General features: G+C 47.1%; 1 protein-coding gene across 1 annotated transcript in view; it reads right to left on the bottom strand.

Annotated features, from left to right (window-relative positions):
- LOC110534570 (zeta-sarcoglycan-like) overlaps positions 1-12077 on the bottom strand; it is a 316878-nt gene that overhangs the window by 108445 nt on the left and 196356 nt on the right. The window contains exon 2 of the mRNA XM_036953988.1: positions 3932-4132. Within this exon, the coding sequence (XP_036809883.1) occupies positions 3932-4132 (201 nt within the window). The remainder of the gene's footprint in view (positions 1-3931; positions 4133-12077) is intronic.

Below are 12077 nucleotides of genomic sequence, written 5' to 3'. Positions count from 1 at the left end.
CAAATTGTCTCCGAGTTACAGATTACGACTTCGATGACCAGATTGCGTGTAGAATACAATAGAAAGAATATCTAAGAGTATAAAGTAGAATATTATAGATTAACATAGAATAGAACAGAAATTGTAAGTTGAATCGTCAAATCACATTCCATCACATAAACCCCGGCCACTCCAGCCCATGCTAATGCTTGCCCATGCCAACCAAGGATAACCCATCCAAAATAGATCTCCATTGTGGCTCAGGGCTGTCATGCATCCATGTTTAATGTCTCGCCGACACACCAAAGAATCTTCGCCTGACTCGTCGAGGGGGTCCTAAACTAGTGTGATGTCACCATCAAAGAGTTGGCTTTGAAGAATCACCCGCTGCATTTAGTGTGCAGCGCGGCCAAATCCACCCGCTGCATTTAGTGTGCAGCGCGGCCAAATCCACCCGCTGCATTTAGTGTGCAGCGCGGCCAAATCCACCCGCTGCATTTAGTGTGCAGCGCGGCCAAATCCACCCGCTGCATTTAGTGTGCAGCGCGGCCAAATCCACCCGCTGCATTTAGTGTGCAGCGCGGCCAAATCCACCCGCTGCATTTAGTGTGCAGCGCGGCCAAATCCACCCGCTGCATTTAGTGTGCAGCGCGGCCAAATCCACCCGCTGCATTTAGTGTGCAGCGCGGCCAAATCCACCCGCTGCATTTAGTGTGCAGCGCGGCCAAATCCACCCGCTGCATTTAGTGTGCAGCGCGGCCAAATCCACCCGCTGCATTTAGTGTGCAGCGCGGCCAAATCCACCCGCTGCATTTAGTGTGCAGCGTGGCCAAATCCACCCGCTGCATTTAGTGTGCAGCGTGGCCAAATCCACCCGCTGCATTTAGTGTGCAGCGCGGCCAAATCCACCCGCTGCATTTAGTGTGCAGCGCGGCCAAATCCACCCGCTGCATTTAGTGTGCAGCGCGGCCAAATCCACCCGCTGCATTTAGTGTGCAGCGCGGCCAAATCCACCCGCTGCATTTAGTGTGCAGCGCGGCCAAATCCACCCGCTGCATTTAGTGTGCAGCGCGGCCAAATCCACCCGCTGCATTTAGTGTGCAGCGCGGCCAAATCCACCCGCTGCATTTAGTGTGCAGCGTGGCCAAATCCACCCGCTGCATTTAGTGTGCAGCGTGGCCAAATCCACCCGCTGCATTTAGTGTGCAGCGCGGCCAAATCCACAAGCGCCACTAAACAGTGTTCTGAAATCCACACAGAAACCGTGTCTGAACAGCTTTGATCTACGTGGATCGACGTCAAACTATGGCTCACTGGGGATTCACATAGAGCAAGACTGCGTGTTGATGCCACCCTATAGCATGTAAGGATAGCTAGAGGAATAACGCTTTCGTAATAGCAGCAGCAATAGTACCGTTCAAAAGAGATGCTTGGTTATTCTGTCATCCAGGACGGTTACTGCTTCAAACACTCAGACTACTGATATCAAAAACACTGTGGCAAGCTGCAGCTTCAGAGCACCATTGTCAGTTCCTGCACCATTGTCAGTCACCCCCCCCACCTCCCCTCCCCCAGGTAATGAAGAGGTGAGCCTATATCTGTCCGAGGGGGATCCGTCTTTTATGTGTTTTCTGCTGCTCGCCTATTGATCTGTTTGTTCGAAGACAGAAGAGGAAAAGTTAAGGAGAGGAGGAGGAGATGTGCAGACAAGGGAAAAGGTGACTTGTACAGGAAAATAGACCTGGAAGAGAGAGAGAGAGCGAGCGACGAGAGAGAGTAAGAGCGAGGGAGGGAACGACAGAGGGAATTCATTAAGTTAATATTGTAAATTAATCACTTCATTCCCAAAGTATGCTTTGGCAATATCTACATTGTTTTGTCATGCCTAAAAAGCTATTTTAATTTAATTGAGAAAGAGAGAGTGAGGCAGAATAAATGAAAAACAGTACTATAGTGTTAGGTATGTGGTTATCGAGCTCTCTCTCTGTCTCTCTGTCGCTCTCTCTCTCTGTTGCTCTCTCTCTGTGTCTCTGTCTGTCACTCTCTCTCTGTCGCTCTCTCTCTCTGTCGCGCTCTCTCTCTGTCGCTCTCTCTCTCTGTCGCTCTCTCTCTCTCTCTGTGTGTCTCTCTCTCTCTGTGTGTCTCTCTCTGTCGCTCTCTCTCTCTCTGTCGCTCTCTCTGTCGCTCTCTCTCTCTCTCTCTCTCTGTCGCTCTCTCTCTGTGTCTCTCTCTCTCTGTCGCTCTCTCTCTGTGTCTCTCTCTCTGTGTCTCTCTCTGTCTCTATGTACAGGGGGGAACGCAGCCCATTAGTCAGCACACGTTGACATTTATCACTTTGAGGGATTTCACTGATATCTGGAGGATATTGGGAGCCATAGTGGGAATAACACCTCGGAAAATGCATCTGCAGAATTTGATTTGGGACCAGGAATGCCGGCGGCCTATGGGAATGGCTGGGGGCCTCGCGAAAAACCTGCATCTCTCTCTCTCTCTCTCTCTCTCTCTCTCTCTCTCTCTCTCTCTCTCTCTCACACAAACACACTCGCTCTCGCCTTATTATTTGGTAGAAACTAAACCCCTTCCGGCGTATTATAGCTTATTTTGAAGTCGCGGGCAGATTTGATTGTAGGAAGCCATTATGAAAACAGACGGGGTAGAAAATCAGCAATTGGCAGGCGGGGTCACCTCATCCAAACTGATTTGCATATATATTATTATGGGCGGTCCCAGGGGCCCCGGGGCATGCTGGGTATATTACAGACTAGGCCGCCCCCCTGACCACCTAGCGCCAAATTGAGTTGAAAAGACAAATAGATGAAAAACAAGTAAACAGATCCACAACTTTTGACAGGTTTGTTTATCTGTCAGAGCATTGGATGGAAATATTCATGGTGATGTTGTATCTCAAATAGCATCCTTGTCCTATTTAGAGCACTACGTTTACCATAGAGCTCTGGGCAAAAATAATACACAAATAGCATCCTTGTCCTATATAGAGCACTACGTTTACCATAGAGCTCTGGGCAAAAATAATACACAAATAGCATCCTTTTCCTATATAGTGCACTACGTTTACCATAGAGCTCTGAGCAAAAATAATACACAAATAGGGTGCCATTTTGGGCGCCGCCCTCAATTTCGGTACGCCCCCGCTCTCTCCCCATCCAGGATTTCCATAGGCTCCATTTCACACGCCGGCCACTTTCACAGCTGGGTTTCTGTCAGAGTAAGAGAAGGCTGTTTACCTGTGCCTTGAGCCACGACGAATGGTCTATCTAAAGCCATTAACATATTCACATTAACATGTGATTTGATCTGGCTTTTTGTCCCGCTAAGAGTCATCTACAGTCATGTTTAGCCACTAATGAACCATTGGATTCCCCTTCCGCCTGATCACTGAATGTTTTTCAATTGACCCATCTATCAAGTGAGAAAACCCTTCCTCCCCAAGCCTCGTCACGTCTCCATGAGGACATGATATAGTTCCCTAGCAACATCCTTACTCAGTGAAGATACTCTATCTGCTCAGCATGATTTAGGTTGGAGCAGAAACCTGCATAATCACTTAGGCTACAATCAAGGCCTAATGTTGAGCAAACTGAGCATTTCCCGATGCTCTTATGAAACCACTCTTAGATAACGTGTATGGTAACACATTGAGGTTTACATGACATAAACGTGACATAAACCTGACATAAACATGACATAGCCTTGACAAGATCCCAAACAACCAGCGTGGGTAACATTCACATGCATTTCCCCTCTAGCCCTCTAGGGGCACTATGGTCACCTCACCTCGGTGAAGTTCATGACCTTCAAGAACCAGATGGTGAACTTTTCAACACTCGTGTAGCATTGCGCGGGTCAAACCACCAGCCTTACAATAAGCTACCTCTCAGCACACAGTCACACTTCCCTTCCAGACCTCCAGGGGGCACTATGGGTAACTCACCACGGTGAAGTTCATGACCTTGAGGATCCAGATGGTGAGCGCCAGGTTGACGATCATGGTGACCAGGAGCAGGAGGATGAAGAAGTAGAGGCAGCGCTTCCTCCAGCCGTAGATACCCACCGGGTAGGCCTGGGCACCTTGGTGTACCCGCTGGCTCAGGGTGTTGGGCTGGGCCGCGAGGATGTACTGCTCCTGGGTCATCTGGAGGAGGAGGAGAGAACAGAAATAGGATTCAAACCCACAGTCTTCCAACTGATGAAGCACTCCTCTAACCTCTAGGCTGTCTGCTGCCTTCTGGAACTTCCAAGATGGAGATCAGCTGCAGTGAGAGGAGAGAGGGCAGAAATGGATGGGGGAGGGTAAAGACAGACAGAGGTGACAAAGAGATTAGGGATGTGAGGTTGGAGGTTAGCGGAGATGGGGGGAAGCAATGGAGTAGAAGGCGTGAGCAGGAAGAGGGAGACTGAGAGGTTAATGAGGGGAGAGGGGATGAGAGAAAGGGTTAGGACCAATGGGACATAGAAAGAGAGAAAGGTTTAGGACCAATGGGACAGGGAAAGAGAGAAAGGGTTAGGACCAATGGGACAGGGAAAGAGAGAAAGGGTTAGGACCAATGGGACATGCAGAGAGAGAAAGGGTTAGGACCAATGGGACAGGGAAAGAGAGAAAGGGTTAGGACCAATGGGAAAGGGAAAGGGTTAGGACCAATGGGACAGGGAAAGAGAGAAAGGGTTAGGACCAATGGGAAAGGGAAAGGGTTAGGACCAATGGGACAGGGAAAGAGAGAAAGGGTTAGGACCAATGGGACATAGAAAGAGAGAAAGGGTTAGGACCAATGGGACAGGGAAAGAGAGAAAGGGTTAGGACCAATGGGAAAGGGAAAGGGTTAGGACCAATGGGACATGCAGAGAGAGAAAGGGTTAGGACCAATGGGACAGGGAAAGAGAGAAAGGGTTAGGACCAATGGGACATAGAAAGAGAGAAAGGGTTAGGACCAATGGGAAAGGGAAAGAGAGAAAGGGTTAAGACCAATGGGAAAGGGAAAGGGTTAGGACCAATGGGACAGGGAAAAAGAGAAAGGTTTAGGACCAATGGGAAAGGGAAAGGGTTAGGACCAATGGGACATGCAGAGAGAGAAAGGGTTAGGACCAATGGGACAGGGAAAGAGAGAAAGGTTTAGGACCAATAGGACATAGAAAGAGAGAAAGGGTTAGGACCAATGGGACAGGGAAAGAGAGAAAGGGTTAGGACCAATGGGAAAGGGAAAGGGTTAGGACCAATGGGAAAGGGAAAGGGTTAGGACCAATGGGACATGCAGAGAGAGAAAGGGTTAGGACCAATGGGACAGGGAAAGAGAGAAAGGTTTAGGACCAATGGGACATAGAAAGAGAGAAAGGGTTAGGACCAATGGGACAGGGAAAGAGAGAAAGGGTTAGGACCAATGGGACAGGGAAAGAGAGAAAGGTTTAGGACCAATGGGACATAGAAAGAGAGAAAGGGTTAGGACCAATGGGACAGGGAAAGAGAGAAAGGGTTAGGACCAATGGGAAAGGGAAAGGGTTAGGACCAATGGGACATAGAAAGAGAGAAAGGTTTAGGACCAATGGGACATAGAAAGAGAGAAAGGGTTAGGACCAATGGGACAGGGAAAGAGAGAAAGGGTTAGGACCAATGGGACAGGGAAAGAGAGAAAGGTTTAGGACCAATGGGACATAGAAAGAGAGAAAGGGTTAGGACCAATGGGACAGGGAAAGAGAGAAAGGGTTAGGACCAATGGGACAGGGAAAGAGAGAAAGGTTTAGGACCAATGGGACATAGAAAGAGAGAAAGGGTTAGGACCAATGGGACAGGGAAAGAGAGAAAGGGTTAGGACCAATGGAACAGGGCAAGAGAGAAAGGGTTAGGACCAATGGGAAAGGGAAAGGGTTAGGACCAATGGGACATAGAAAGAGAGAAAGGTGTAGGACCAATGGGACATAGAAAGAGAGAAAGGGTTAGGACCAATGGGACAGGGAAAGGGTTAGGACCAATGGGACATAGAAAGAGAGAAAGGTTTAGGACCAATGGGACATAGAAAGAGAGAAAGGTTTAGGACCAATGGGACATAGAAAGAGAGAAAGGGTTAGGACCAATGGGACAGGGAAAGAGAGAAAGGTTTAGGACCAATGGGACATAGAAAGAGAGAAAGGTTTAGGACCAATGGGACAGGGAAAGAGAGAAAGGGTTAGGACCAATGGGACAGGGAAAGAGAGAACGGTTTAGGACCAATGGGACAGGGAAAGAGAGAAAGGGTTAGGACCAATGGGACAGGGAAAGAGAGAAAGGTTTAGGACCAATGGGACAGGGAAAGAGAGAAAGGGTTAGGACCAATGGGACAGGGAAAGAGAGGATGGGAGGCAAGAAAGAGTGGTCAAGGTTAGAGAGAGAGGGAAGGAAAGGAGAGGAGATGGATGAAGTGAGACGGAAAGAGGAAGAAGGCGACAGAGGAAAGGAGGAAGAGAAGGTCAAAGAGAGGAGAGGAGGGATGGGGGAGAAGCAGAGGGAGATAGAAAGAATGGACAGATGACGGAGAGAGAGAGAAAGACAGAGAGAGATGCTATTTGGCCCTAAACAGAGAGTACACAGTGGCACTGTGACTGACCCAAACTTAAGGAAAGCTTTGACTATGTACAGACTCGTGAGACTAGTGAGACTAGCCTTGCTATTGAGAAAGGCCACCGTAGGCAGACCTGGCTCTCAAGAGAAGACATGCTTTGTGCACACTGCCCAAAAAATGAGGTGGAAACTGAGCTGCACCTCCTAACCTCCTGCCCAATGTATGACCATATTAGAGAGACATATTTCCCTCAGATTACACAGATACACAAAGAATTCAAAAACAAACGCGATTTTGATAAACTCTCATATCTACTGGGTGAAATACCACAGTGTGCCATCACAGCAGCAAGATTTGTGACCTGTTGCCACAAGAAAAGGGAAACCAGTGAAGAACAAACACCATTGTAAATACAACCCATATTTATGTTTATTTATTTTCCCTTTTGTACATTAACCATTTGTACATCGTTACCACACTGTATATATACATAATATGACATTTGTAATGTCTTCATTGTTTTGAAACTTCTGAATGTGTAATGCTTACTGTTCATTTTTATTGTTTATTTCACTTTTGTATATTATCTACCTCACTTGCTTTGGCAATGTTAACACGTTTCCCATGCCAAAACAGCCCCTTGAATTGAATTGAATTGAGCGAGAGACAGAGAGAGAGAGAGACAGAGAGAAGGAGAGAGAGAGACAGAGCGAGAGACAGAGCGAGAGACAGAGCGAGAGACAGAGCGAGAGAGAGAGAGAGAGAGAGAGAGAGAGATGGCGAGAGCGAGAGAGAGAGACTGAGACAGAGCGAGAAACAGAGCGAGAGACCGAGAGAGAGAGAGAGAGAGAGAGAGAGAGAGAGAGAGAGAGAGAGAGAGAGAGAGAGAGAAAGAGAGACAGAGAGCAGTGGATAGAGCAGAGATAGAGAAGACCGGTGGTGTCGAAGGAAGGAAGAAAGCGAGGGAGGGAGGGAGGGAGGGAGAGAGGGAGGGAGGGAGGGAAGATGAGAACGGAGAAAGAGAGTACGAAGGAGAGCGGGAGAGTGAAGATAAGAAAGACAGGAGAGAAAAGCCATTCGTTCTACTGCTTGAAGAGCTGAGGATAGGAAAGATACCACTCTGCCAGGCCTCTGGTATCTCCCTGTAGATCTCTAGTCTATATTGCTGGGCCCTGCCTGGATTCTCACTAAAGTCTAACCGGGAACTATAGAATCCATTCGACACATCAGCGAATGCCCATTACCCACAAGCCCATAGAAAATGACACGGTGACGTATTGAATTAGCAATAGTGTTCGGCAGCGGTGTTCTGCTATTGGAGATTGCAGACATTCTCCCTGGCATTTTCACTGCTTGCCCAACTTGATTGTTTGTGTAAACAGCATGACTGTATTCTACCATTCAGAATGCTGTGTTAGAAGTCCAAAATGTCACCGCTATTTCCTTTTAGTGCCTATGGGCCTTGGACTAAAGTAGTGCACTAAAGAGGGAATAGGGTTCTATTTGGGACGGAGACATTGCCTGGGCTCAACAGGTCAGAGCTGCTTCATAGCCCCGGGACTTCATGTGGCTATAAATATCTAATGAGCAACGCATTAGAAGTGAAGAAACATTACTTCTCATTCCCACCACCTCCTCCCTCAATCTGTCTCTCTCTCTATTTCCTCTCACTGTTTGTTGCCACATATGTTCCTTTTCTCATTTCTCGTCCTTTTTCTGAACGTCCCTAAATGTGACCGCATCTCTCCTCTCCTTCTCTTTCCTGCTCTCCCTCTTTACCTCACTCCTCTCTCTATCCATCTCTCCTCTCCCTCTCTTTCCTGCTCTCCCTCTTTACCTCACTCCTCTCTCTATCCATCTCTCCTCTCCCTCTCTTTCCTGCTCTCCCTCTTTACCTCACTCCTCTCTCTATCCGTCTTTCCCTCTCCTTCTCTCTTTCTTTCTATTCATTTCTCTCTCCTTTCCCTCTTAGTCTCTCATTCCTTTCCCATCCATCTCTCTAGCTCTCTCTCCATTTCTTCATCTCCCTGTTACGCTCTCTATCACACTATCCATCTTTTACACCTCTCTCTCTCCATCCATTTCTCCATCCCCCTGTTACGCTCTCTATCACACTATCCATCTTTTACACCTCTCTCTCTCCATCCATTTCTCCATCCCCCTCTCCCTCTCCCTCTACGCTACCTGTATGCCTCTCAACCCCTCCACCACCAATCCCATGTAGTCTCAATACATTTCTCAAATTGAACTGACAAGGAGCGATCCATCACGCCTGGGTCTCCCCGCCTGAGGCTTTCCAACGGAGCCGCAACGTGACTTTATTAACGCCTTAACAGCCAAACGCCTCTGCTGTCGCGGCAACCCAGGCGCCGCCGCAATCCAATCAGCCCGATAGCGTCCTGTGCTGCATCACCACATCTTAGCAACCATTCAAGGCAGGAAGGCTTTAGAGAGGAAAGTAGGGGGGAAAGAAATGGGAAAACTGACAGAGAGTGAGGTTGGTTGTTTGTTTTGAGGCGGTGGTGGAGGGGGAATTTCCCAGAATTCCCTGGGTAGAGATATATGGAGGGAACGGGATGGAAAGGAAAAGGGAAGAGATGGAGGAATGGCTCAGCTGTAAACCATTGATGTGGGAAGGAGAGGTGAGTTATATTGGTGAGGTATAGTTGAAGAGGTGTGGAGAGGTCTGGGTTAAAGGCACACAGATGACTCACAGAGAGACTAATGTTAAGGGTAATGATACTACATCGTCAGTCAGATACCTGCAGGAGGCGTGTGTGTGTACCTGCCTGCCTGCGTTCATGTGTGTGTGTGTGTGTGTGTGTGTGTGTGTGTGGGTGTGTGTGTGTGTGTGTACCTGCCTGCCTGCGTTCATGTGTGTGTGTGTGTGTGTGTGTGTACCTGCCTGCCTGCATTCATGTGTGTGTGTGTGTGTACCTGCCTGCGTTCATGTGTGTGTGCGCGTGCACGTGCGCGACGCGTGTGCGTGTGTGTGTGTAATGACTCATGCCTCAGTCAGAGAGGAGTAGTGAAGGCATCAAGGGACAGGAAGTGATCCAGCCAGCCAAGATGTAATGCTATTTTCTCTTCCTGCAGATTGCCCTATTGAATCCCATTCCCCAAATGGAAACACATCTCCTCTGATACAATGACTCAAAGTACAGGTGATTGAAGGTGTGTAAGAAAACACTTGATGCATCCTAAATAGCACCCTATTCCCTACATGGTGCACTTTAAAGGGAATACAGTGCCATTTGGGACACCGACACAGCTCATCAGAGAACTGGGAGGGAGATAATGGTGTTGGGAGGGGCAAGTGACTTTTCCTTGTTAAAGACAGGAAAAGAGGACGGAGAAGAGAAAGTTTTGACTAGCTTGTATATGTGGTTGTTTTATCTATCTTAGTTGAATGCACTGACTGTAAGTCTCTCTGGATAAGAGCGTCTGCTAAATTACCAAAATGTCAATGTACCTGTTAAAGACGCAGTCCGGGATCTTAAGCTCAACAAATTCGTAAAAAAATATAATTTGATTCGTAACATATCATACGAATTGCAAAACATTATTATTTGACAGTTCTTAGGAGGACATAACATATCTAATGAAATGGATGACGTAGTACACATTTGGATGACGTAGTACACAATTGCATGACGTAGTACACATTTGCATGACGTAGTACACAATTGCATGATGTAGTACACAATTGGATGACGTAGTACACATTTGCATGACGTAGTACACAATTGCATGATGTAGTACACAATTGGATGACGTAGTACACATTTGGATGACGTAGTACACATTTGGATGACGTAGTACACATTTGGATGACGTAGTACACATTTGGATGACGTAGTACACATTTGGATGACGTAGTACACATTTGGATGACGTAGTACACATTTGGATGACGTAGTACACAATTGGATGACGTAGTACACATTTGGATGACGTAGTACACATTTGGATGACGTAGTACACATTTGCATGACGTAGTACACAGAAAGCGGGGACCCGTTTTGGACTGAGGCTTTCAAAACTACTGGCTGGAATAATACAAATGTTCTGGAGCGTTACTTTAAAAACTGACAAAGGGATGACCAATTTTGTTCTTTGAAAGATTGTCGTCTTTTGCGGTCTTTCGTATCGTGTACGACCTGCCTAACAGACATCGGGTTGTATGGTCGAGAGGAAAAGTCATATGTTAACTTCCCTGACTAGCGCACTCGTCCTGTCACACCAGACATGTCAATTATGTAACATGTTTCCTCAATCGATACGGCTTTCAACTTGCTTCCATTTCACGCAATGACATTCGGCAGAGTTTGAGCACACACGGTAAGTCACATTAAACAAATCAATACATCTTTTAAAAGGTCACAGCAGTTGCTGCTGTAACTCAACTTACGGTAGAGCGGCAGACAGTGCAGATCTGTGGCTAATTCAACTTTGCCGTCACAAGAGTGGGTGTGTGTGCGTGTTTGTGTGCGTGCTTGTGTGTGTGTGTGCAAAAGGTACACATGTAGGATCTTAATTTGATCAAACTGTTGTCGAAGGAAATACAAACTTGTAGTGTATTTGAGTTTAAAAAGACGTCTAAAGTTTGTAATTTCCACTCTAAAATGTCCGACTTGGAGCCTCCCGAGTGACACAGTGGTCTAAGGCACTGCGTCCCCAACGGGCGGGTGCAGAAAAGGGGTGTTTGGCGGAACATGTTTCGGAGGACACGTCTCGACCTTCACCTCTCCCGAGCCCGTTGGGGAGTTGCAGCGATGACACAAGATCAAAATTGGATCGCAATTGGATATCACGAAAAAGGGGGTAAAGTATATAGGAAAAATAAATAAATCCTCAAACAAACTCACTTCAGCATCTGTTATCTGACTGAAAAGAAGCAGTGTCTCCTTCCCAAGATTCCCTGATGAACCTCCCCTGTGGTAGGTTTCTAGGTGTGTACTGTACTGTCCTATGTAATCACCGTCATTTTCATATCCAATTAACACCTCAAACAAGGTCTAAGGCAGGAGGAAGTTGGCCAGGGAAACTTGGGAAGGAGGACACTGCTTCTTTACAGTCAGATAACGGATGCTGAAGAGAATTGGTTTGATGATTTTAAAAGGAGGGAGACGGAACTGGTTGTCGAGGAAAGTAGGCTACGTCTCACTGTGAGTAAGTGTGTGTTTGTGAGAAGCTTCTAAATAATAATGCAGCTGCTATGTGTGTGTGTGTGTGTGTGCACGCGCGCATGGGGGGGGGGTTGTTAAGGTTAGGTTTTCGTGTTAAGACTAGGGTCAAGGTTAGGATTAGGGTAAGGGTTAGGTTTAGGGGTTAAGGAAAATAGGATTTTGAATGGAACTGAATTGTCTGTTCCCACAAGGTTAGTTATACAAGGTTGTGTGTGTGTGTGTGTGTGTGTGTGCGTGCGTGTAATTAATGTCCATTAATTCTAAACCAAACAATAATTCACAGTTCCTGTTGCTGCAGGATTATTTTCCTGCTGTGAGAAACGGTTCAATTTAAGATCAGATACTATTGACAACTTCTCAC

Source organism: Oncorhynchus mykiss, chromosome 19 (assembly GCF_013265735.2).
Source record: "Oncorhynchus mykiss isolate Arlee chromosome 19, USDA_OmykA_1.1, whole genome shotgun sequence".
Taxonomy (NCBI): domain Eukaryota; kingdom Metazoa; phylum Chordata; class Actinopteri; order Salmoniformes; family Salmonidae; genus Oncorhynchus; species Oncorhynchus mykiss.
This window is presented reverse-complemented; position numbering and strand designations above follow the sequence as displayed.